Raw genomic sequence first — 27,711 nt, 5'->3', positions numbered from 1 at the left:
CTGTGCTCCTGCAGTGCAGTGGTAGCTCAGTTCAGTGTCAGGCGGAGTCTGTGCTTTACTAGTTTGTGTGTTTGTGTCGCTTATACAACGATGTTACGGCAGTTGGCTCCGCCCACATTGGGGAGGTACTATAGTAATGGAAAACGATACCAAACAGAGTAGAGTCGAGTCGTGCTGCAACTGTATAGTGGAAAAGCGCCATAAGTCAATGTAATGTCCCCGGAAGTCATGGAAACCAGATTCTGTGTATGTGTGTGTGAATGTTCTTGTATTTGTTCCCTCTTTATGACTTTTTTTGGCATAAACACTGACCTTGGCAGGACCAGTTGTCCTCGTGGACTGGTAAGAGTTAAGGTTTGCTTAGGCAAAGGAATGGAAGTCAGTTGTCAAGTGTCCTTAAAGGATACCTGCATAAACCTGGGCGTGTGTGTGTGTGTGTGTGTGTGGGTGAGAAACACCCCCTCCAGCTATAAACTTTACACTGCTTTGATGACTTCATCAGTGGGAGCTGCAGAGATCAGAGATCCTGGCGGCTGATTGGCTCGATGGAAAAAGGGCTGGGGCTCGTATTAATATAAGCATGAAACACACGTGAAGTGTAAAAGTAAACCAGTGAGAAGTCATAGCGTAAAAACCACCACAGCTGAAGAAATAAGGTAAGATTAATTTTCTTTAGCACTAACTATGATCTGTAGCAGAATATACAACATAAACTGCAGTGAAAAATATGCATGTTTGACAGTTTGGATTATTTTTAAATTGCACTAGAGATTTTAAAAGCTACCATTTATTAAAAAAAATTATTATTATTATTATTATTATTATTATTAATAATAATAATAATAATAATAATAATGTGCAATATTAATACATATTAATAATATTATTATTGATAATAATAATCAATTATTATTATTAATAATAATAATAATAATCAATTATTATTATTATTATTATTATTATGCTCCACATTATGAGACAAATAATTGAATTTACAAATTACAACTTGTATGCGAACAGTTTTTCATGGCACAGTAATTCAGTTTTAAGCCTGGTAAAAATTTAAATAATAATCTACAAATATTGTTGTTTACATCATATATACCATGGGATGTAATGTAAAAAAAGGATTGCACAAATTTATATGTATGAGTAATAACTGCATAAATACGGGTGAGAAAATATGAAGTGGGTGTTTTTCAAAAAGAATTAAAAACCTTTGGATTCTGTTCAGAAAACAGCACATTTTTGTTGTGTTGGGCATTGGGAGGTTTTAGCTGTTATAGAAAAACACTGGTGTAGCCATGGTAACCATCAGTCACCTGGTGAGTCACTGAGCACCACACCTCGTCTGAAACACGGAGAAGGAGACGCAGGACGAGCGAATCATCCTCGTATTACACGCCCTGCCCAAACAACTAATGCTGATATCAGCGTTGTAAGTCATTTACTGAATGACTGGATTTTTACGCATGTGTTGAGCAACAGGAGAGAAACGTCACACACTCTAACTCACTGTGTTTTCTTTAGTGATTTCTTTATTAACAGCTTTCTAGTTATTTGTTACTAAAGTCCAATTCAATGTTGGTGAACTGGTATAAGAAGTAGCTGAATATGCAATGGTGGCCACATTGTTAGGTACACCGTCCCACCTTTATATCCAAACCAGCAAATAATCACTAGATTAATCAGTAAGAATGATTATTAGTTACTGGTTGCATTTCATTTGTTAACCATTTAGTTACATTTTTGCACAACCAAAACATAAATACGCTCCCATCCTACTTTATAAAAGTTAACGTATACTGTGTAACCTGTGTGTTAATGCAAATATTTAATCAGCCAATCACATCAACACAGCAGTGTATTTAGGCTTGTAGACATGAACACATGCACTATTAATGGAATGGATGAATGGTTGCAGGACGTTCAGGTAGAACATGTACAGTAAAGACGTCACAGAACAATACCACTGCAATAAACAACAAAAGATTCAGTTCTAAGCCGTCAGCGTCGGTAAGTGGCTGCTCTACGTAAGAAGATGAGTATCTGGGAAAACAGGACAAAAGTGCGGCTGTTATTACGGTGAAGACAGTGTAAATGATCTGCCTCCATTGTGTTTGTGTCTCTGGTTGTCCCCCAGGACTCTGGATCTCCTAACATGATGCCTACAGCTGAAGGCATGTCCCACACCATTCCCAATCATGTTCTGAGGGTGGGTCAGACGATCCGCCTGGACGAGGCTCAGGAGATGAAGCCCAGTGGCAACCAGGCCGACTCTGATCTCGACGTTTCCCTGGATAATCTCAACCAGCTCATCCTGGAACTGGATCCGACATTTGAACCCCTCCAGGTCAACATCAGCCCTCCCACAGGTACAGTGTGACAGTGTGAAAGCCTCTACCTCAGTATGTCTTAGTAGTTTTTGTTACTAGGGGTGAGAATCACAGGGTACGTCATGATACGATACATAATACTATGATAACTATATCACGATACGACGATTCTGTGATAATCAAGACAATCATGTAGCGAACACAGAGAACAAAGGTCATTGAAGGTGGATGGAGCATCTGTTAGCTTAGCTTTCTCCCTCCTCTTCACTCCCGTAGTGACGCCCGGCGAGTGAAACTGGCAGCGACTGTTTTTCTTTAGAGCGCCTTCATTAGTGAATGAAAACATGGACATTTGCCTAGTGTAGCATTTATCGTATTGCACGAGGAAGGACGACAATCACCAAATGAATATTTGATCCATCGCGAGTGTTTACTGCTGCAGGGACAACCGGGTTTTTTCTGCACTGGAATTCACTTCTGAAACTTTCTGTCGACACTTTACTCGTCAATCACTTCCTGTGTGCAGCATGGGAATGTTCATTTCCCAAATTCCCCCAAAGGGTTAATAAAGAATTCTGATTGACTTGTCGAGTGAAATTAGATCTAAACACTGAACTAAAGTTAGAATCCCAGGAATAGTTGTGTGGAGATAAACACATGTCTGCTCTCATTTGATGACGGTTAAAAAACAAAATCCACAGAAATCATCAGATCATCAACAAAGTGCAACACTAACAGCATCCACCTACAGTGGTGTGTCAGAGTCACTGACTAAACTATTAGTACATGAAGCCTGAGGCTTTGGAAACGTACCCACCCTTCTGGAGATAGTTTGAATGTTTGATAATGGGGTAATTGCACCACTTCAGCTGTTGTGGGACTAGTGCCCAGACTACTGACACACCCTGCACACAGTGGGCTGCAGACACAGAGAAACTCATCAACAAGTCACACATGAGGGTGCTACAGCAGACCCACTCTGCTCATAGACAGTCAACAAAGCATAATCATGGACTTCCTGTTGACTTCTCCTCTGCTGTGGAGACAGACCAGAGAGAGGAGACATCTGACCGTGCATCAAAGAAAATCACCAAATACATCACTGATGTGCTACTTTCCCCTGGTTTAGTCATATTTGCATGGACATCATACACGATTATGTGAAACCACGTTCTTCTTGACGACGCAGATTTATTTTGCGTCCATCGACACAGAGAGGTAGACAGATTGTTGAGTGCTCAGGAACAAGTTGAGACTTCTTCAGGGGATTTGATATCATGGAAAGAGCAGAAACACAATTCAAAGCACAGTTTGGAAGGTTTGGCCTGAGTTGTGCAAGCAGCTACAAGCAGCTCTTCATCAGGTGAGATTCAGCTGCCAAGCCCATCCTGCTGAACACCTCAGCCACGCCCTTCACAACATTTGAGGCTGCAAACTTTTTCACTTCTGCCAACACATTCCTGTCCCTGCTCTGCAGACTCTGATGACGATGTCTCCCACTGCGTGCTGGTCCCAAGAGGATGTTCTTCCAGCTCCTCGTCCATCATGGTTCCATGTGTGTCACCCAGTATACCCATCCCAGCACAGAGCAGCCGCAGCTGCAGGACCAATGGCGTGCCGGTTCTCTCCTGCTCCCCCACGTGTTCTCGGCCACCGCTGCCGTGTGGAAGTGTGCCGCGACACAATCCCTCGCCAAAGCAAGACAGTGGCTTCGCCCTGGGATCCCGCTTGTCGACCTCCAACAGAAACAGCGCCACCTCGCTCCTCTCCATGTCAACATGCTCAGACACCAGCTACATCCTTGGCAGGTAAAACTCAACCTTTCTGTAGAAACATTGACGCTTTTTCTCAGACTAAACAACCCAAACAATTCTTCTACAAACATACTTAGTATTTTGAATTTCTGCAACTTAACTCTCTTAAATGTAACAAAGTGGACCTTTAACAGCTAAACTAAAAACATAGGAACAGGGAGTGTAATAGTAAATGTCATCATCATACAGTATCTTTAAACGCTTCCACTTCCTTCCTGTGTAGCTCCCTGTCTCTGGCCAGTGAAGACGCTGACTCTCCAGAGTCCGTCCTGAACAGCACCTGCACATCCTTCAGCGATGTGTCCTCAATGAGGCTGTTTGAGAACAGACAATGTCCAGAGAAACCAGCGCTGACGAGGCAGGGACATCTGCAGGACGTCCACAGCAAGGGGGCACAGAGCAGTCCAGCTTCACTCTCCTGCTCTTTCACCGATATTCCTGTTCTGTTAGTGAACGGTGCACCACAACCGCATGTGCCCGTCCGTTCTCCTGCGTCAGAAATGGACTTACGGACTTTCACTACGTGCCAGTCGAAGCCATCGTCTCCTCACAGTGAGTCGCTGGTGTCGCACAAGTCAAACGTCCTGTCGCTCTGTTTCAAACACTGTTGACTTCACCCTCGTATCTCTACGCTCGTTTAGGTTTCCAGGCTCGATTCAGTGGCAGTCAGCCCTCCATGAAATTTGTCATGGACACTTCAAAGTTCTGGTTCCGTCCTCACATCAGCAGAGCAGAAGGTAAGAATCTCCCAACGACAGTCTGAAGAGGTATCCGACTAAGAGACTGACATGAACTGTTTGCTCCTCTCCAGCTGAAGTCCTGATTAAAGACAAGGACTCAGGCTCATTTGTGATCAGAGACAGCACGTCCTACAGAGGCAGTTTTGGTCTGGCCATGAAGGTTGACCAGCAGCTCAGCTTCACTGCTTCTGCCTACCCAGGTAAACGCTCGTGTTCCGTCACTTAAAAGCAGATGTTGACATTTAGTAAAACACGGATGATATCACAGACACAGAAATGAAACTTCTGACTTTTGTGGGAAAAACACCAGAACATATTCACATTTAAACAGCTGACAATAAACTTACACTTACACTATATTTATATATAAACTTACTATGAAACTAATTCAGTATTTGTTTTGGTAGTTTTGTGTTTTTTGTATTTATTAACATTTTCTACTTATATACAGTACGTACAGTGTTTTTTAAACTTCAAGATTGCTGCTCCTGCATGAATAGTTAAAACTCTGCACCTCTTTCTTATTTGTTTCACATTAAGTGAGTTGTACACAAAGTACTCTTTCATTTCAATCCATGGATAAAAGTTTTCTTTCCGACGATCATTCATGATCAACACATCACTCCCAGGTGTTATTGGAATGCACCATACATCTCTCTAAACCCAGTGGCCCTTCACCGGTAATGCAGCCATACACTTTACATGAGCTGTCTGACAATCTTTCACAGCACGCGTGTGCGCCACAACACGCGTGTGCGCCACAACACAGAGGTTAAAGAACACATAAACCCCATGTAGGAACTGTGGTGGTGAGTGAATGCTCTTCCTCGTGCAGGTTTGGTTTCTTCATCACATATGGTGATGTATCGCTATATGATCGTATATTGATTATCACAGAATGGTCATGTGATATTATTGCTATCGTGGACGTATGGTAATGTGAGGGCCTAATCTAACGAGTGGACACTTATAGATTATTAGATTATTGCTATCGTGGACGTATGGTAATGTGAGGGCCTAATCTAACGAGTGGACACTTATAGATTATTAGATTATTGCTATCGTGGACACTATAAAAGTCGCAGCAGTGTTTGATGAGCTTCCTCCGCACTGAGATCTGAAAAGACAAAGAGAATGACTTAAACAATGTGTCCGGTCACGTCTGACGACATCCAGCTCACGTGTGGTGAGGCAGGAGACAGTGCTGTTATGTTTTCCCAGCCACAGTGTACCCTGTGTAAACACAAAAGAAAACCAGCTGTTTATGAAGGGCAGAAAAAACAAACGTCATTCACAAAACATTGCTGAGGCTCACTTCATTTGTAGTTGTTTTGGGGAAAAGAGAGAAGAACAGCAGAAATGTGAGCAGTGTGTTGTCTCTGAGGTCGGTTGAGTGTGTGCGAGCTCACAGAACATTCCTCTCCCAAGGAAAATCAGGGAACAGAGGAATGTCACTACTCCCTCTGCTCTGTGAGTTCTACTTTCAGGGGAGAGTTTGCAATGGAAAAATGTTGTCAAACTAAATTGTTAAAGCTTTTTAAGAGATGACAGGAATAGGAAAACCGAGAGAGGTACGGTTCGATTGAATGAACGAGTTTTACAGAAAATGTGTGCGTCACATAATGAGGTCTTTCAGATCTTATGTAACGCATTTGCCGTGAGACCATCATGTTGGTGTTTGTTGCCGTCTTGTGGACTGTTGTTGTGGTGCGGGGGATTAAAACAAAGGAAAATGTGGAAAGCAGCTTTACCACGGCACTTAAACATCAGTCAAAACTTCCTGTGTCCTTTCATCCAAACAGGAGAGAGCAGTTCAGAGAGTCTACGGCACTTCCTCATTGAATCCTCTACCAAAGGCGTTCGCATCAAAGGCTCCTCTCATGAACCGTACTTCGGTGAGTTCTGGAAACACTGTTTTTTGTCATTTAATCTATCACTTACATTTTGCTTCCAATGCTCTCGCCTACTCAACATGACTCCACAGCCACAAGTGAGTCAGACATGTGTGTGGGCAGCGGGGCAGGGGCAGCGGGGCAGGGGCAGTGGTATGAGTTCACAGGGCGTGTTCTCACGCCCACATATGAGCTTTATTGTGGTCGTCTCTTTCTTATCAGAGCTTGACAACTGAAACATATACACTGCAGTACCTGCCTCTATCTCTATCACATCGTATCGTTTTCTTGCTTCTGCAGAATCCCCAAAAAGGGGAAAATGTAAGTCAATTTACAGATGAAGGATTGAGTCATGCCTTTTATTCTGAAAAAAGATGATTAGTTTAACCATAAGAAGAAAAAAAAAAGGATTTTGCCTGATGAAGATATGATGTGTTGGCCCAATATTCAATTGCTTAGAATTTACTGAACCCGACACAAATAACAAATATCACTGCAGTCATAACTGTGAACTTTAGTCTGTATGTAAATATTTTATCACTGAATGTTTATGTTTGTAGTTGTAATGATGTTTGAGTTGTTTTTTCTACATTGTTTTAAAGGTAGTCTGTCTGCCCTGGTTTACCAACACACCGTGTCATCTTACGCTTTACCCTGCAAACTACTGCTCCACTCCCAAGGTAATTCAGTGTGTGTGTGTGTGTGATTCTGACATGAACAGGGACATTGTCAGAGACCAAAACATCATCCTAATGAAGCAGAACCTCATTTCTAAGACTCTGGTTAAATTAGGATTAATGTTAGGTTAAGGTTAAGATTAAGATTAAGGGTTAATCGCACATTGGCATGCACAAGCCATAAAAAACATTTAGAAGGCTGCTGGATCAATCAACAATCAGAAAGGAAAGGATTATAATAAATAAAAGAATGAATGAATTAATACGTACATAAATACAGGAATAAATAAATGTATACATAAATAAATGAATACATTTAATTCTTTTTATTTATCAACTTTCATTTATTTATTATTTTATTTGTTTATCTATTTATTCATTCATTCCTGTTCTCATTTTTAACAAATAATTGTATTTATTTATTATTTTTATTTATTCATTAATTTACTTGCAATAATGTCATTTATGGTTCTCCATAACCTTAAAGTTCCCATTCTAATAAAGTTTATCGCTCGTCACTTCTTATAGTGCAAAGACATAGACTATATGTCAGAAACTGTATTTGTCTGTTGAGCTGCAGCAGCAGCAGCAGCAGCAACAACAACAACAACAACAACAATGATTTGAATATAAGATTAAGTGTTGAAATGAATGGAAGTCAGTGCAGTGTCTCATGATGTCTTTGTTCTGTGAACAGCTGAAGAGAAGAACGACAAACCATCATCAGAAGCTAAAACAGGTGACGCTCACTAACATACACTGACACCTGTTGTTAGCACAACATTAGCCTTCTTTGATATCACTGACACTGACCTTTAAATAAAGCGTAGGACAAGAAACGTGACACTTACATATAAACATGAAGCTTTATATCTGTGTTCTTACCTTTTGTTCTGCAGCAGCAGCAGCAGCAGCAGCAGCCGTTGTCATGTTGTCATGTTGTCATGTTTGAGCAGGTGTGATAGTGATCACATGAACGACGTTCACGTCAGTCATTGTGACAGTGAGCCTGAAACCAGGGAAGCTAAATCAAACTCAGACGTCCTTCAGCTGATTTACCTACATGACAAACTACATGTTTTACGCAGGATAAAAACTACACTTAAAGATATAATAGATATCTGTCATTTAGTTTTTACTCGTCACTTTTGTCCTTCAACTTTATGGCCTTTGTTATTATACATACTAGTGCAGTGCCCGTGTGTGTGTGTGTGTGTGTGTGTTTGAGCGCTCATTGTTATTATTACACACTTTTGACGTCACAGATATCAGTAATGGTAATTCCACATTTAAATAAATGTTACGTCAACACTACGTCAAAAATGAAGAATAGGTATTACTCACTTACCTACTGTGTGTGTAATGAGCCTCATTAGCTGTGGAAGCTGTGTCATAATTAGTTTGATTAGCAGCAACGATGTTGAGATGATGAGATTAGTTAATTCAAGCTAATCGCTACAGAGCTTCATATTTTGTTGCTAGCTAAAAACGAACTACAGCAGGCTAGCTAGTATGCTAAAGAAGTAGGCTAAACACTGCCTGCATGAAATGTGGTAGAATAATAAAGTAGAATAAACCAGACAATGAAATCAACAAACCACCAAATATTATAACGTTACTGAAACTCTAAACTTCAAATATATTAGATTTGCTAGTTAAAAAACACACATTTATGACATTGACTAAAACAGGGCGTGCTAATGACCTGTAATAACTGTGCTAGCCATTATATTGGCTATGACTTGATGAATGATTCAAATTTAAATACATTTTCCAATTGCCATCACTTTTAAAAGTGTTAAACTGTTAAAACAGCTATTAATGACCTTGCAGATTAAACGTTTTATTTCATTTATTTGCATACAGTTTATGTTTAAGCATAAGATAAATATTCTCATTCATCAAACATGTCAATCTTTTGGGAATGTGTGGAGATTTACTGATTTAAAAAATAATAAAAGTTGTGAGGGACTTTTTCTTGACTTTATTTGATCCTTTCAGGATTGAAAGAGAGATTTCTGACTCGAACTTTCTTGACTTTCTTGTTTTGTTGTATTGTTGTATCATGTTTTCAGCCTGTTTTCCAAATTCTACCAGTAACACGTTGTCTTTCCATAGCTTGTAATTTCATCTACCTGAACGCTGTCCCCACTGAGATGCTGACAGGCCCTCATGCCGTCCAGAAGGCCGTGTCCTCAACATTTGAGAAGACCCCAGGTTCCTTCACACCAACCGTCGTCAACCTGAAGGTGTCATGGAAGGGTGTGACACTGACAGACATCAACAGGAAGTAAGAAAAAAGACACTCGCTGCTGAGATTGTACAGTAAATCAAGGTGGTGCAGATCTGTGGTTTGTGAGTTTGGCTTCATGTGATCTCTTTTACCACCTCCACAGGCTTTTCTTCAGACGCCATTACCCTGCTCACCTGCTCAGCTACGGCGGTGAAGACCCAGACAATCGAGTGTGAGTTCTAACAACATGTAGCCACATAAAAGTAGTGGAGTGATAAACATCTGCTTTGGAAACATTACCAACACTTTGATGACTGTGAGTCAAGAGCTCATTAATATACTCTACTAGTATTGTGAAGTAACATAAAAACTATTTTTGTTTGTGTGTTTCCCACATTTTCTTTACTTTTTAAAGATGGCAAACTCTCATGACCCATTTCACAAACATTTAGCAACTCATTTAAAGTTATATCAACAGAGTTGGTGACTGAATCATTTAAAACATATAGACATAAATCTTAAATAAAAGCAAATTTGTTTGTGGACCCAGAAAAACATCATGATCTGTCTACTTCCAGAGATTGAATATACTTCCTATGTAGTATGTTTGTATACTGTACATTTAGAACTACTTTATAGTTCAAATCATTTGGTTTCCATAGCCTTTGAATAAGCCTTCATATGTACTGTGCTTTACAGAAACATTCATGTCGGATCCTTTAGGCAATGAATAGTTCCCTTTTACACTTGTGGGAGTGGTCTGTTTGTTGCACTCTGCAGTCTCACCAGTAGTCGTCACTAACTCTTACACACTGGACCGTTCAAGTAACATAGAAATATCAAACTTTTCCTGTTTTACTCTCACAGGTGGGTGAACGGTACTACATTTGGTGCAAGGTAAATGTCTTTTATTCCTCACTGTATCACAAGAATGTCCTCATGTGACTGTCCACACTGAGCCCTCGCTTTTTTAAGCCTCATCTGCAAATCACTAAACTTAAATAAGAAAACATATTGTCTTGTATTTCCATTTTGTTCAAATTAAAGCTAATCTGTTCCTTGTTTGTGCAAACAGGATGTTTGGCTTCGTGGCAAAAGGCATCGAGGCAGGCATGGAAAATGTCTGCCACGTTTTTGCAGAGTACGACCCCCTGCAGCCTTGCAGCAAGGTCGTTGAGGTGATTCAGGCTGCCATAGCCAAGCTATGAACACTAAACGACTGACACGGTCTGTTTATACTGCGCTGATTTTGCAATATTCAGCAGAAAGGAGAGCGCTACCTGGTTCTGTGGTCGGATTAAATCACAGTGAAAAGAGTGCGAGTGTATCTGCGGCATTTATGAAGATAAAAGGACAACACACAATAAATAACGTTACAATAATGTCTAAGCAGCTTAGACTTAGAGATGATTTCAGTGTTGAATGTTATTGTGTAAAATAAGTTCACTACATGGTTCAACAGTTTAGTGTGTAGTTTTAAATCATTTCACGTAGATACCAGAATACATGATGATGATGATGAGGAGGAGGATTTTGAAGGTTCTGTAAAGAGAAGTGATTAAAATAGTGATTTGTCCTGTTCATTTCAAAGCGCAGCCATTGCATATGCCCTTAACTGTACAGTTGTGAGTGTATTTATTACTGTATTCATTCATTTGCACTTTTTAAGAACAATTTACAATTAAAAGTGATTCAACTGCCTTTGTGTATGTGTGTGTGTGTGTGAGTGAGTGACTCATCTTTTCCTTTGCTGGTTCAGCTTCAGTCGTTTATTCTCCACTGAACACACACTCTGCTCCAGTCGGCTCAGAGAGGAACAGGAAGGTGTTCTGCTCTGATAGTTGTCGATAAAACATCTAAACAGAGACAAGTTTGGGACAGAAAGTGATGTTTCTGTCCCAAACTGTCACCTGCAATAATAGTGAGCAGACAGACGATCTTAAGATTCAGAGGAAAAGCTGGTCTGTCTGTTTGTGGCTGTGAGACAGTGTGGGGAAGCGCGGTGGTTAACACGGCGCGGTGTGCAGAGACATCATGGTCACAGGTTGTACTCAATTCCCTTGTAAGTCGCTTTGGATAAAGCGACATGTAAAGTAAAGATGGTGGCCACCGTGCAAGGCCCCCGTCTCATGCCCGTCTCGTGCCCGTCTCATGCTCGTCTCGTCTCATGCCCGTCTCATGCCCGTCTCGTGCTCGTCTCGTCTCATGCCCGTCTCATGCCCGTCTCATGCTGCGTTTACAGCGGATGTGAAGGGAATTTTGTGACGCGAGTACATGTGAATGGGTTTCTCAGTGTAGCGGATCTCGATGACACTCACTGACATTTTGAGGTTGGAGTGTGACAAAAAAAAAAAAATCAGCCACAAATAGTTTAAGAGTGTGCTCTGCTGGTGTATGCACACAAATGCTCCCTCAGTCAGGTCTGAGATGAAGAGCTCGGTATCATCTGAGTTCATGAAGAACAAACAGCAGCAGAAAGTTACGCACTGCAGCTTTAACTCACATTTTATGAAGTGTAACTAAATCAGGGTTCAGTCGAAACACAAGCAATGAAGAAACATCGGCCACAGTTTACGATGGTTGATTTGACAGAAATCACAGTCTGCACAGATTCATTGTCATTATTAGATTTTATTTTAAATGATATCTTGTTAGATAAAAGCATAATGCTTCATTTTGTAGTTACTGCGCTCCCAAAATGAAATGTGTGCTTCATGAAGCAGAGCAAAAATCAAGCACAGAGCTGCATAGATAATAACTTTAAATATTCTGAGGCACAACAGTCCATTTCATCTTTGTAATGTCTTTGGTGCCGATTTAGTGTTAAAAACTCTAAATCTAAGGTGTAACGATGCATGTGTTACGTAACCCCAGCGGAGTACTGGCGATGCACTGCAGTGTTAAATATTTACAGATACTGCCCCCCTCTGGTGAAGACGTGGACTCTGAGTCACACGTTTATATATCTGTATATCTGTATGTGTCGCTGAGTGCTCGTGTTGTTTTAAGTGCAAGCGTTCAGACAAACATGAAACAACACTGCTCACATGGTGCAGTTTACATTACAACCCTGAAACATGAACTTGACTGAGCATCAACAACCAGCAGGAAACACTTAATAACAACAAGGAAAGGCAAATATAATGTGACCCAAGTGTCATGATATCATGAGAATATAATATAATATAATATGACTTGCTCTTTCTGACTTTTGTATCTTCCATGTTTGGAATCATTCATTTTCAATGACCTCAGAGACACAAATGTACCAAAGAGCAGCAGGAGATCAGGACCTCATGTGTCTCATGTGTCTCATGTGTCTCATGTGTCCCCAGCAAAGCTAAAAAGGACCATTGTCTCTCTGGACTTTGGTGTGGCTGATTAAGTGGTTGACAAAGCGGATGCAGGATGGTCAAATAACCGCTGCTGTAATAAAAGGAGTGTTATAAAATGGAAGCAGGGTCAATGGTGTAATAAAGTGACTGTACATGTAACACAACAATGGATTCAGTGTAAAGTTACACGATAATGAAAAATAGCTTTCAGTATCGCACTGATCTTTTATTGTGACAGTTATATTGTCACTTCATATGGCACGTTTACATTCTTTCTTATTTTACTGTAGTACCGCCTTCTTTTAATAGATAAAAGTGAAAATATAATGTGCTACTTTGGAGTTTTTAATTAAAACTGAGTCTCCCCCTTTTTTAAAACCCTTAACCCCCTAAGCATTTCTGCACAGTCACTCACTTCAAATCTTTTTCTTAGAAAAAACAAGAGGTCAGATTCTGGTCCTGATCTGGCCTTTCCAACAATCATGGGTGTCCGATTTTAGGCTGATTTGAACAGATTATCTGGTGTGTGAGGGATTAACACACGCGATTGGGGAACCTCGCAATAACCAATGAGAGCGAGGCGACCGGGAAACAGACGTTGTGTACTTTTGTTTGGAAGCGTAACTCGTACAAGACGAGCTGCTTTGTTTGTGTTTCTGTTCACAACTGTTAACTGACCACACTGATGCTCCGCCTCCACGTCTGTTTATATTCCCAGGTTTCTGTGAGATTCAGTGTGTGTTCCTGTTCCTGTTTGGATCGTCTCGTCTGTGCTTTCTCAGGATCAAACCGTTGAAAAGTGTGGGACAGATGTTAGTACTGGGGACAGAGGACAGATGTTAGTACTGGGGACAGAGGACAGATGTTAGTACTGGGGACAGAGGACAGATGTTAATACTGGGGACAGAGGACAGATGTTAATACTGGGGACAGAGGACAGATGTTAGTACTGGGGACAGAGGACAGATGTTAATACTGGGGACAGAGGACAGATGTTAGTACTGGGGACAGAGGACAGATGTTAATACTGGGGACAGAGGACAGATGTTAATACTGGGGACAGAGGACAGATGTTAATACTGGGGACAGAGGACAGATGTTAATACTGGTCTAAACGTGGGTCGACGGCCTTTTTCTCACTGATCTCCATCCAACTGTGAACTGAGCGTTCATTAAATGATGATGATGATGATGATGAAACATGACACAGAAAGTAATAAAGTCTAATCTTCTCATGAAACTATGAGAAACCATGAGGAGGGAAATCTCACTGTCAGTCATTATTTTGATAATTAGCATAATATTAATGACAACATCCCACATGTCGAGGGCACGGATGCTAGTTTTGTAACATCACTACAAACAGCTGAAACCAGTGAGTGAGTGAGTGAGTGAGTGAGTGAGTCACTGCGTGATGGCTGGGATGCTGCGGGACCTCTTCATGATGAGCCGCACCTCCACGTCAGGGAGGCTGTCCTGTTTGGTCTGAGCACAGCCCTCGTCTGCCGCAGCCATGTGCAGGTCGAAGCGCAGCGACACCGACTTCTTCCTCAGTTTGGGGTTCCCTCTGAAGAAGGAGCCCTCCCACTGCTTTATCACCTGATCCATCTTCTCTGTCCTGGCGAGAGAGGTTAGATGTGGTGATGATGCTGTAGGTCTGTGTGTGATATCTCACAAACACAAACACAAACACAAACACAAACAAACACAAACACAGACGACACCAAGACACCGACTGTGTTATGTTGCTGTGACTGTTGCAGGTTCCTGTTTCCTGTGTTTGTCTGCGCTCTCTGAGCCGCACACTTCACACACTCTGCTGCGTCTCGTCTCCACCACAGTACAGTCACAGTACTGCACTGTGGTTACACACAATGTGCTGAACAGAATAATAAATAAAAGACAATAAAATACATGTGAACAATAAATGAAACGAACAGCCACAGAGAAAAGAAAACCACTTTATGATAAATGTTGAAATGACATGAACAACAAACTGTTGAGACGTGAGATTATTCAAAGATTATTAATTATGTCATTCAAAAATAATCTCTGCCTGAGGTCAACCTGCAGTACCGCCCTTCTCCACCAGTGGGCCACGGCACACACCTCAGGAAACACAAAACTGACAAACTTTGCATGTGTGTTCATTCTTGTATTTGTTGCCTCTTAAGGACCAGGTCTGGCATCAACACTGAGCTGGTCATGGAGACCAAACCCTGGTCCTGGTAGGTCGGGGTCAGGGTTAGGTATTAACTAGTTATGCTTAAGATTAGGGATAAGGCTTTACTAAGGATGTCTGAAAAGAATGGACATTAAAGCAGTGTCATAAGAAGAGTAGTGGCACAAACCTGTGTGTGTGCGTGTGTGTGTGTGTGTGCGCGTGTGTGTGTGTGCGTGTGTGTGCGTGTGTGTGCGCGTGTACCAGGTATTAATAATGTTGTGGGGACCAAAACCTGTTTACACAGTCACATTATGGGGACTTGTCCTCCTTGTGGGGACAAAAAGCAAGTCCCCATAACGTAAATTACTACATTTTAAGGTGAAGATATGTTTCATGGTTAGGTTGAGGTTAGGGTTAGGGTTAGGGTTAGGATTAGGATTAGGCCAGTAGTAATTGTGGTTAAGGTTAGAGTAAGTCTCCAAGAAATGAATGTAAGTCAATGCAATGTCCCCTCAAGTCATGAATGTCGAACATGTGTGTGTGTGTGTGCGTGTGTGTGAGTGTGTGTGTGTGTGTGTGTGTGTGTGTGTGTGTGTGCGTGCGTGTGTGTGTGTGCGTGCGTGTGCGTGCGTGTGTGTGCGTGTGCGTGTGCGTGTGTGTGTGTGGTTGGTAACACGTGAATCATAAACAAAGAATTCCACCCATGTCTCGTCCAACAGTCAGAGGTGAATAAGAGACGCCGTGCCCTGAAATCAAACACATCAAACACAAGCGTTCCCATGCGGCGCTGTGACCTTTCATTACTCATGGGAACGTCGGCGGAAAGCGTGGAGTGATTGTTGTCTGTCTGATTGTCTGTCTGTCTGTCTGTGTGTGTGTCTGTGTGTGTGTGTGTCCTCCCCGCCCTGACATGGATGAGGTCATCGTGAGGTCAATGAGTCAATATAAAGCCTGAGTGTTGACTGGGAGATTAAAGAAAATGTGTTTAATTCTGTTGTTGAAACATGAATCTCTCAGGATGAAATAATAGTCACACTGCTGTGTTTTGTTATTGTGACTATACAACATCATTATTTCTCACTTTATTTAAAACATCCAGGAAATATGGCTAAAATAACACATATGTTCATCATGTACACACATGGACAAAATTGTTGGTACCCTTCGGTTAATGAAAGAAAAACTCACAATGGTCAGAAATAACTTGAATCTGACAAAAGTAATAATAAATAAAAATTCTATGAAATTTAACCAATGAAAGTCAGACATTGCTTTTCAACCATGCTTCAATAGAATTATTTAAAAAAATAAACTCATGAAACAGGCCTGGACAAAAATGATGGTACCCCTAGAAAAGACTGACAATAATGTGACTAAAGGGACATGTTAATTCAAGGTGTGTCCACTAATTAGCATCACAGGTGTCTATAATCTTGTAATCAGTCAGTGGGCCTATATATAGGTCTACAGGCAGTCACTGTGCTGTTTGGTGATATGGTGTGTACCACACTCAACATGGACCAGAGAAAGCGAAGGAGAGCGTTGTCTCAGGAGATTAGAAAGACAATTATAGACAAGCATGTTAAAGGTAAAGGCTCTAAGACCATCTCCAAGCAGCTTGATGTTCCTGTGACTACAGTTGCACATATTATTCAGAAATGTAAGATCCATGGGACTGTAGCCAACCTCCCTGGACGTGGTCGCAGGAGGAAAATTGATGAATGGTGAACTTCAGCTCAAGGAACATCAGTGTCAGATCGTACCATCCGTCGTTGTTTGAGCCAAAGTGGACTTAATGGGAGACGACCAAGGAGGACACCATTGTTGACAACAAATCATAAAAAAGCCAGACTGGAATTTGCCAAACTACATGTAGACAAGCCACAAAGCTTCTAGGAGAATGTCGTATGGACAGATGAGACAAAAATTTAACTTTTTGCCAAGGCACATCAGCTCTATGTTTACAGACGGAAAAATGAAGCATATAAAGAAAAGAACGCTGTCCCTACTGTGAAACATGGAGGAGGCTCTGTTATGTTCTGGGGCTGCTTTGCTGCATCTGGCACAGGGTGTCTCGAATCTGTGCAGGGTACAATGAAATCTCAAGACTATCAAGGGATTCTAGAGAGAAATGTGCTGGCCAGTGTCAGAAAGCTTGGTCTCAGTCACAGGTCATGGGTCTTACAACAGGACAATGACCCAAAACACCCAAGAATGGCTAAGAGGAAAACACTGGACTATTCTAAAGTGGCCTTCTATGAGCCCTGGCCTAAATCCTATTGAGCATCTTTGGAAGGAGCTGAAACATGTTGTCTGGAAAAGGCACCCTTCAAACCTGAGACAACAGGAGCAGTTTGCTCATGAGGAGTGGGCCAAACCACTGCTGAGAGGTGCAGGAGTCTCAATGACAGTTACACGAATCGTTTGATTGCAGTGATTGCCTCAAAAGGTTGTGCAACCAAATATTAAGTTAAGGGTACCATCATTTTTGTCCAGGCCTGTTTCATGAGTTTATTTTTTTAAATAATTCTGTTGAAGCATGGTTGAAAAGCAATGTCTGACTTTCATTGGTTAAATTTCATAGAATTTTTATTTATTATTACTTTTGTCAGATTCAAGTTATTTCTGTGACCATTGTGAGTTTTTCTTTCATTAACCGAAGGGTACCAACAATTTTGTCCACGTGTGTGTGTGTGTGTGTGTATGTGCAGCTGTGTAAAATGAGTGCACACTGATTTATAAACAGTGGAATCTTCAGTGGTTATTTTTGAAGTAATCACAATAATAATTAGATATTGCAAAAAGAAATGTCTCCATGTTGACCAGCATCATGTGACTTCTTCTTCTATGATGTAACATTACCGCCCTCTTCTGGATAAACACTGAACACTCCATCATACCCTCGTGTCTAAAGGTCAGTTTGGGTCAGTTTATACAACTAAACTTCACACAAACAACCATCAACACTGCAGCAGTGGTCACCACCGTTAATACACACTTAATGTACATATTCAATTGTTTAGTAAAATATTGGACCTCGGCAACATTTACTTCCTGACCCCTGACCCCTGCTCTAGAGCGTCCACTTAAACTAACCATGAAATCCATTTCTGGACAACAACGCCGACACCGCGCAGAGAGGCCCATGCCCTCGCCTCAACGATGCTAACCACTGCTCCACCGTGTGGTCACCATATTTATTTCAGTCGGACAATTCATGTTTGAATTTAACACCACAGATTATAATCTGGGAGATCTGAGGACTGACGAGCAAATACTGTATTTAAACCCCTGCTGGAGCTTATACGAGGATGCTGGGGTTGTTGGTGATGTAACTGGAAGGTTGATGGTTCAATCCTTGGAGCAAGGCACCAATCCCCCACTGTTTGTACGTACTATGTTGAGTGAGACGTGGCTTCACCATGTTTTATTTATTCTTTATTTATTATAAGATCTCTACTTCCAAAGAATCTTTATTCAAAGATTTATTCATTTACTTTTAGATTGTTTTGATTCTTTTGATTTGTAGTTGACGCTAGTGAAATAGTTTATGTGTCTCCATGACGACACCGGAAGTCAGCAGTATGAATGGTTGTGGTTATTTCTTCTGTGTTATACATGTTTAACAAAACATTTAACGCTCGCCTAAATGATCTACCGCTGGTGTACGAGGTGAACACGGTAAATAACACTTGTGTTGTCTCTGTGAAGATAAATGTGTTTCTATGAAAACATTGAAATGTTATTGAACTCACGGTGTTCCATCAATCTTCAGAGAGCAAATAAACGTGAATTCTTTTCTCTGCTCAAAGTCATGAATGTGCTGCTTGGTGAGGACTGTAGTGTGTATTGGTGTGACTGCTCTGCTTCAGTGGTATGGACACCACCTTTGCTTTGAACTTGAAACCCAGTAAACAATGAAAACATGCTGATGTCCTGGGGAATGAAGTCCATGATCAATACTTACTCGATGGTGCCGTGACCCTCGGCACTTTCACGCACTACGTTGCCCTGGAGAATCTCCTGAGTCTTCACAGTGGAGATTGGCAGGTCTTCATCTAGCTCCGCCTCTGAAAGATGACACATGGAGTTAGTGTGTGTGTGTCTTTAGGACTTTTATGGCATTAACAATGACCATATCAGGACCAGCAGTCCTCATGGAGACCAAAACCTGGCCCTGATGAGGCAGAACCTTATTTCTGAGGAACGGGTTAAGTTTAGGTCTAAGGTTTGAATTGCGGTTGAGTTCGGGTTAGGTTTAGCTAACTTAAGCTGCGTGTTACCTGTTAGTATGACAAGGCTTTGCTGTCTGTGCAGGACGCTCTTCTTTAGTCCACTCTCTGCTGGCAGGAGTGACGGTATTTCAGGCAGAGGCTCAGACTTGGGTTCATCTGGAGTAACAGCCGGGTCACTGAACCCGTTCTCCAGCCCGGTCTCCAGCCCGGTCTCCACTGACTCCACCACACACGACCTCCATGGCTGCAGACTCATCAGCTGACCATCCCGACCCATGTACCTGCAGCCATGAGGGAAATGTACACTAACACTTTCATCATTCACGTTTTCACTTTGTTGCACATGCTGTCAATGATGATGATGATGATGATGAACATATATATACTGTATATATAGATATACTTTTTAATTCATTGTCTTTATTTTATTAGTCTATTGTGATTGCACATGTGCTGCTGAGAGAGATGGTGCTAAATTGTCCTGCAACAATGACAATAAAGCTATTTTATTTTATTTTATTCTATAATCAGGACCAACACTGGAAACACTGAATTTGGTGTGATCCTGGCATTAGTTGTTTCAAAGGAATAACAGACAGCATCATTTTTAGATGCTCAACTTTGTGACCAGTACTGCGTATAAAAGGTATTACACTATAACTTCCTGTTTCTAGCTTTTATGCTACGCTAAGCTATTAAAGGTAAGTTGTTAACTTACAAGGATTTAATGGAAAATGTCCGTTGGCATTTTGGAGTTTGTGTTTTATTTGTTATAATTTTCTGCTTAAACAAAAATAAATGCATTTCCTAACCTAACCTGACCACAGTGAACAATATTTGTATAATAATATTATATTATATATATATATATATATATATATATAATATATAATATATAATATTATATATTATAATATAATATATTTATATATATATATATATATGTATAAAATAACAATACATTAGGTTACATTTATCACATGATTAAAGTCAAAATGTAATCATATATAAGCTTGTCTAGTGTTTTCACTACAACTGGGTCTTTTTTTTGAGTGTTTCAGTGTGCGACAATGAGCCTCATTATGGACTATACACTGCAGCGTTAACATTTTACACAGTGTGCTGTCAACGTGAGAGTAACTGACACAAACCCTTATTATTGTTATTGTTATTGTTATTATTATTATTATTATTATTATTATCATCATCATTGTTATTATTAATATTATGATTATACCATGGTCTTCTTGTGCTGCTCACCTGCAGCAGGTCACCCCTCGTTCACCACATCTCTGCTAACCTGCAGCAGGTCAGTAACACTAACCGTGACCCAACCCCAGGTCCATCCACAGAGCTGAACAGCAGGTCGTTGAGCGTGGAGACGCCTGAACCATTATCTGTGAGAATATGGTTTCTGGCACTGAATCCACTGGAGACCGTTGTCAGCACTTCTCTCCTACAGTAAATCCTCTCCTTTCCCAGAGAGCAATCACAGACGTGCAGGATGAGGACAGACAGCACACGACCAACACAACAGTCACAAACCGCAGACTCACACTCTCTCATATGTTGCTACACGAGTGTTTGTTCCAGCATTTTATTTCATGTGTTTTACAGTCTGTTAGTGGCCAGTGGGAAACGTTCAGTCCTCACCAGGGACAAACATTATTCTCTGCAGAGGAAGAGGGGGGGAAATACATGTACACTGTATATATGTACATAGATACATGTACATGTACTGTATACAGTATATGAGGATGTTCTCTTGGTCGTCACTCAGTCTCCACCCTTCTCAAATAAGAGCAAACAATGCAAATGTCCGCTGTCAGGCCGTGCCTCCCATTCAAATTTATTTTTTCCAAAGGAGAAAAACCAAAGGCAGCACATCAGTGACTCTGAGCTCACGACTGAAGCGGCACATCAGTGACTCTGAGCTCACGACTGAAGCGGCACATCAGTGACTCTGAGCTCACGACTGAAGCAGCACATCAGTGACTCTGAGCTCACGACTGAAGCAGCACATCGGTGACTCTGAGCTCACGACTGAAGCAGCACATCAGTGACTCTGAGCTCACGACTGAAGCAGCACATCGGTGACTCTGAGCTCACGACTGAAGCGGCACATCAGTGACTCTGAGCTCACGACTGAAGCAGCACATCGGTGACTCTGAGCTCACGACTGAAGCGGCACATCAGTGACTCTGAGCTCGCGACTGAAGCGGCACATCAGTGACTTTGAGCTCACGACTGAAGCGGCACATCAGTGACTTTGAGCTCGCGACTGAAGCGGCACATCAGTGACTCTGAGCTCACGACTGAAGCGGCACATCAGTGACTTTGAGTTCGCGACTGAAGCGGAACATCAGTGACTCTGAGCTCGCGACTGAAGCGGCACATCAGTGACTCTGAGCTCACGACTGAAGCGGCACATCAGTGACTCTGAGCTCGCGACTGAAGCGGCACATCAGTGACTCTGAGCTCACGACTGAAGCGGCACATCAGTGACTCTGAGCTCGCGACTGAAGCGGCACATCAGTGACTCTGAGCTCACGACTGAAGCGGCACATCAGTGACTCTGAGTTCGCGACTGAAGCGGAACATCAGTGACTCTGAGCTCACGACTGAAGCGGCACATCAGTGACTCTGAGCTCGCGACTGAAGCGGCACATCAGTGACTCTGAGCTCACGACTGAAGCGGCACATCAGTGACTCTGAGCTCGCGACTGAAGCGGCACATCAGTGACTCTGAGCTCACGACTGAAGCGGCACATCAGTGACTCTGAGCTCGCGACTGAAGCGGCACATCAGTGACTCTGAGCTCACGACTGAAGCGGCACATCAGTGACTCTGAGCTCGCGACTGAAGCGGCACATCAGTGACTCTGAGCTCACGACTGAAGCGGCACATCAGTGACTCTGAGCTCGCGACTGAAGCGGCACATCAGTGACTCTGAGCTCACGACTGAAGCGGCACATCAGTGACTCTGAGCTCACGACTGAAGCGGCACATCAGTGACTCTGAGCTCACGACTGAAGCGGCACATCAGTGACTCTGAGCTCACGACTGAAGCGGCACATCAGTGACTCTGAGCTCACGACTGAAGCGGCACATCAGTGACTCTGAGCTCACGACTGAAGCGGCACATCAGTGACTCTGAGCTCACGACTGAAGCGGCACATCAGTGACTCTGAGCTCACGACTGAAGCGGCACATCAGTGACTCTGAGCTCACGACTGAAGCGGCACATCAGTGACTCTGAGCTCACGACTGAAGCGGCACATCAGTGACTCTGAGCTCACGACTGAAGCGGCACATCGGTGACTCTGAGCTCACGACTGAAGCGGCACATCGGTGACTCTGAGCTCACGACTGAAGCGGCACATCGGTGACTCTGAGCTCACGACTGAAGCGGCACATCGGTGACTCTGAGCTCACGACTGAAGCAGCACATCAGTGACTCTGAGCTCACGACTGAAGCAGCACATCAGTGACTCTGAGCTCACGACTGAAGCAGCACATCAGTGACTCTGAGCTCTTCCTGGTCCAAAATGCAGGATCATTTAAAAGCAGGTTAAAGAAATGTAAATTTCCCTCAATGAAACAGCTCTGGCAGACTCTGAGTGCTGATTGCAGACAGTGATGGGAATGAGGTGATAAACCATTGCCAGCTTCATTTAATTCATGGTTATATAAGTACACACCAGCGGTGACCACATACAGTGTCAAGTGTGTGGTCACTTTCCACTCACTGCAACAACAAGTCATGATTGGCTGTAATCCACGGCCTCAATCTGTCTCAGCATGCATTTGTTGTTGATGCAGACAGAGTCATTAATCCATGACAGAACAGTCGTATTAAATGAAATGATCTTGTTTGACAGATACACAAAGCTGATGATTGTGTTGTGTCTGAGCTCATGTCGGTGTTTTTCTCCGTCTGCACAGATGAAACAAATACACTTCCTGGTTGCCCTCACCTGCCCTCTTCGCGCTCCAGCAGACGTCGGTAAGTGGCAATTTCTCGCTCCAGCCTCATCTTGGTGTTGAGCAGCAGGCTGTGGCGCTGGCGCTGGGTGGCCAGGCCCCCCCTCACCTGCTCCAACTCACTCTCCAAGCCCATGATCACCTGGGAAAGGTCCTGCAGCTGACTGGAGTACATGTGCTGGGTATTCTGCAATGAGTTCTCCAATCCTTTTTCCTGTGCAGCAAGAGACGACGGGTTATTAGCACAACGATGCGCGTCCAAAGTAATAATGATATAATTGAACATAATGACATTTCAACAACTGCTTATCTGGTGCATCTCTAATTTCCTCAAATGAAACAGTGACAAAAACCTAATCCTCCTCCCTCACCATGGACAGCTCCTCTCAGGTTAAGAGTGTGGGTGTCACCCTCGACAGCTCACCCACTCACCCACAGCAGTAACATTACCCACTCTGCATATGTCCATCTCACCGTCACCTCCCGCACTGACTCCTGCAACTCTCTCCTCACTAATCCCTCCAGAAACTTCAACTGGTCCAGAACTCAGCTGCTGCATCATCACAGAAGCCCCTCATTCCACCACATCACCGCCATCCTCCAACCTTCAAGGCCATCCACAACCTCGACCCTCCGTATCTCTCCGACCTTCTCCACATCATCACCTCCTCCAGCTCCCTCAGATCCTCCTCCATCCTCCGCCCACCACCTGTTTAGAGGAACCTGCTCTCTGTGATTCCATGTTCCATTTGCTCGTCCTGTTTTCTGTTTTTACTGTTGTTTGTTTGTTCTGTACAGTGTCCTTGAAATACAATGTAGTAGTATTATTACTATTATTATTAGTAGTGGTTATAGAATAAAAAAGGACATGATCCATCCTGAGTTCTGTGCAGCTGTGAAACGCTGTAAAATTGATAGATAGAACAGACGTTCGACAACCCTTTTAAACAGCGAAGCCTTTATTTCTCAGCCTCTCGAGCAGCTGGAGACATGAAATAAAAAGCAGTCAGTCAGGAACACTCTCATCGTGATTCATCCATTCATCGTAACAAATGGAGACAAAGTTAGAGTTGGTGCTGATGCTTTTGCTCTTTAGATTCTCCCCGGATGGATTAACCCGCGTACAAAGCCAAACAGGCGGCGCAGTCCAGGAAACCCCCACACAACAGCAAGCCCGAGCAAGACGCTGAAAAACGTTTGAAACTTTTGACCCTGATCTATAGAGAGGAGGAGGAGGAGGAGGAGGAGGAGGAGGCCGGGCTAGAGGAGGAGGCCGGGCTAGGGGAGGCGGCAAAGCTTCACCAACGGCAGCAATTGTGAGGCAGCACTGATGTAGCAAGAAATGAGGGAGTGCCATTGAAATGGACCATGTTGGTGACAGAGTGGCTGTGATGAGAGGGTGAGTCATGGACCGAGGTCAGCTGCCGGTCGTATGACTACGTTCACTAACTAATGCAAGGCCTTCATTTGAGAGCTTCGACCTTTAGCTTGAGCGCGGTAAAGTGTCCTAATATTCATATTCATCATTCAACAATTATTTATCAAAACCTCTTCAAAAATGTTGTAATCTATGATATTTATTTACATTTTAGTTTCCAAGTTAATTAACTTTTCTACCACAAACGTCATAAACTGAAAACTCTCATAAAATCACTGGATCAGATCCAGTATTATTATATATTATTATTATTATTATTATTATATATCATTATTATTATAATAATAATAATATTAGACAGATAAAACTAATAATCCAATACAGTCTCAAAATACTCTAGATCACATGCTTCACTATACACAGGAGGAGACATACGAGCTTAGTCATGATGTTTATGGGAGAAGAATCTATGTTAATGAAAATGATGTCTTTGAAACGGCTTCAAATGGCACTAATGTGTCGCTTTGACTGATATCAGCAGATACTGGAGTTCTATCAGTAAAATACATGAAGAAGGGGAATCGTGCCATCCTTAAATTATATATATATATATATATATATATAGATATATAACTATGTCAATATTTTCTTTCCTACTTGTATTACTTACTAGTATATTGTTTATTTGTTGTTGATTATCTATTGTTGAGCTGCTGTAACGCTGTTTTCTCTCCACTGTGAGATAAATAAAAGCTATCTTATCTTATCTTATCTTATCTTAAAAACATTGCGGTGCGAGTAAATAACTATAATTTGACATTTTAATCAAGAAATAATAATGTAATAATATTCATTTACTATTTTTTCTGTTCTTTTGGAAAACAGTAAATTTGAATATTCATGGTTAACAGTTTTTAGCATAAATATATATATATATATATATATATAAACACAGTTTCAGTAAAAGAGCTTGTAGACACTGGTGTATTAACCATTACAGAAAGATAAAACAATGATTTGATAATTATCAGTGGTGTGCATTAAGGGCAGCTGTGGCTAACACATGTTGTGTGGCTCAGGTCATACATGTTCATGTGTCGTATGTTGTCTTACCAAAGCATGCAGGGTCTCGATCTCCACCTGCAGGGAGTGCCACTGCTTCCTGGCCTCCGTGAGCTCGGCCCGCGCCTCCCTCAGTGCAGCGCCGCCGAGACTCACCTGAGCCCACGCTGCCTCCTCCTGGGTGAGGTGAGAAGGATCAGACACACAGTGTTTCATGGACGTACGACAGAAGAGATGCTGTGTGTTATAACACTGCTGAACACTACATGCATCTCTATCACACATATGTCAATGCTGGGAAACTGAACCCTCGACCCTCCAGTTTAAAGACAACTTGTTCTACCGATCATCCACCTTCACCAAAGATAAACGAGACACACCCAACATCCACACACACACACACACCCACTGGCACTCAGTCAATGAGCGTGTGGTTGTGTTGCTTGTGTGCGTTTGGGTTTGAGTAAACAGAAAGTGTGTGTGTGTGTGTGTGTGTGTGTACACACAGCTGCTGAAGCTGAACATCTGTTCATCTCTCACACTCGTCAGTTCCACGTCACAGAGAAACTGTCTCAGCACAGTGAGGACAAAAGAGGCCGGAAGTTGAAATGTGTTATCTTACGACTTTGGTCATCAACCCTTCTTTGGCATCAGAAGTTCATTCAAAAGGACTCTATTATAATTATTATTATTATTATTATTATTATTATTATTAATAGAGTCACTATTATGGTGTAACAGTTACTTTAGTGGATAAAAACCTGCTGTGGAGGCTTCCAGCCGTTGGCAAAGGTACTTTAACTTTGACTGTGATGTGACACACTAACACTGTGTGAGCCTTTGTTCACAGCAGGTGCTTCAAACAATAGTCAAAGAGCTCATAAACCAACTTTATGCTGCTTTTACTGGATAAAGGATCAAACATAAGACAAAAGAGAATACTTCATCTCACCTTTGTGATAACACATTAACATATTTAGTGAGTAAGTGTGCAGCAGTATTTATAGTGATTATTGGGGTCTTTACTGGTCCTCAGTATCTACGTTTGTTTTTACTCATGCATCATTTGTTATAGAAATGACAGTAAAGACAATCAGTGACAACACACACCCACACACACACACACAGATATATAAAGAGCCAATCACACGGCAGGATGTAGACATGGTCAAGATGACCTGCTGAAGTTCAAACCGAGCATCATGTGATTTTTTTATGAAACTGCTGATCTGCTGGGATTTGCACTCACAACCATCTCCCAGAGAATTATGTGTGTGCAGCAGTTCTCTGGAGCCAAAGTGTCTTGCTGATGCCAAAGGTCAGTGGACTAAAGCCAGACTAGCTGCAGATAAACAGTAACAAATGAAGAAGACACAACATGAACCTGGAAGCAGGTGGGCTGCAGCAGAAGAAGACCACCCCCCCCCCCCCCCCCCCTTTAATATGAGCCCTGTGTACCTAATAAAGTGGCTTATCACAGAAGGGATATAAGTCGTGGTCAAGACCATTAAATAAACCACAAATATCCACTTTAACTTGAACCAATGGTGATACAAGTCACAGCAGGTGATGGACTCAGTCTGCTGGTTTGAAAAGTCGAGCATACAGAGAAGGAAAGAAGTAACAAATAACCACCAGAGACCATTCAGCTGCTTACAAGAAGAATGGAAGTCTACGGGGGGAAAATCACTTGATTTAACACGCGAGTAAGAGTTTAACAGTAAATTACCTCAATAACTAGTTTCAGGTCTTTCGGAAAAGAACCAGCTCTCAGATTTGTAAACCATGTTCTGGGCTATCATTCAATCATGAAATCACAAATCATGAGGATTCATCATTAGATTATACAAGGTTTGCAGAA

The 27,711-nt window shown here is 42.1% G+C and overlaps 2 protein-coding genes and 1 long non-coding RNA gene across 7 annotated transcripts in view; 1 reads left to right on the top strand and 2 right to left on the bottom strand.

The window, feature by feature from the left end:
• The first annotated feature begins 609 nt into the window (after positions 1-609).
• LOC131466393 (tensin-4-like) lies at positions 610-11,392 on the top strand. 2 transcript variants are annotated; one of them, XM_058639583.1, is made up of 14 exons: positions 613-656; positions 1,925-2,016; positions 2,144-2,375; positions 3,814-4,144; positions 4,374-4,702; positions 4,792-4,887; positions 4,962-5,090; positions 6,693-6,785; positions 7,385-7,462; positions 8,157-8,198; positions 9,578-9,749; positions 9,856-9,924; positions 10,560-10,589; positions 10,768-11,392. In XM_058639583.1, the coding sequence occupies exons 3-14, from the start codon at positions 2,162-2,164 to the stop codon at positions 10,898-10,900; spliced, it is 1,716 nt and encodes a 571-aa protein (XP_058495566.1). In that variant the 5' UTR covers positions 613-656; positions 1,925-2,016; positions 2,144-2,161; the 3' UTR covers positions 10,901-11,392. The 2 variants fall into 2 exon arrangements, with proteins under 2 accessions (XP_058495565.1, XP_058495566.1); XM_058639582.1 differs by lacking the exon at positions 1,925-2,016 and having other exon boundaries at positions 610-656.
• Positions 5,411-8,980, bottom strand: LOC131466394 (uncharacterized). Its single transcript, XR_009241421.1, has 3 exons — positions 8,808-8,980; positions 8,345-8,468; positions 5,411-6,123 (listed from the first exon to the last, which is right to left on the bottom strand). It is a non-coding gene; the product is annotated as an uncharacterized LOC131466394 (long non-coding RNA).
• Positions 11,393-12,303: 911 nt separating the features above from the next.
• krt222 (keratin 222) overlaps positions 12,304-27,711 on the bottom strand; it is a 28,569-nt gene continuing 13,161 nt past the window's right edge. For 3 of the 4 annotated variants that reach the window (XM_058641427.1, XM_058641429.1, XM_058641426.1), the window contains 5 exons: positions 25,902-26,027; positions 23,404-23,624; positions 19,475-19,731; positions 19,159-19,261; positions 12,304-14,645 (listed from right to left, as the gene is read on the bottom strand). In XM_058641427.1, coding sequence (XP_058497410.1) covers positions 14,432-14,645; positions 19,159-19,261; positions 19,475-19,731; positions 23,404-23,624; positions 25,902-26,027 — 921 coding nt within the window. In that variant the 3' untranslated portion in view covers positions 12,304-14,431. The remainder of the gene's footprint in view (positions 14,646-19,158; positions 19,262-19,474; positions 19,732-23,403; positions 23,625-25,901; positions 26,028-27,711) is intronic. The other variant, XM_058641428.1, reaches the window with a different exon arrangement.

Source organism: Solea solea, chromosome 10 (assembly GCF_958295425.1).
Source record: "Solea solea chromosome 10, fSolSol10.1, whole genome shotgun sequence".
Taxonomy (NCBI): domain Eukaryota; kingdom Metazoa; phylum Chordata; class Actinopteri; order Pleuronectiformes; family Soleidae; genus Solea; species Solea solea.
The sequence above is the reverse complement of the archived record's forward strand: the minus strand, read 5'-3'. Positions and strand labels throughout refer to the sequence as shown.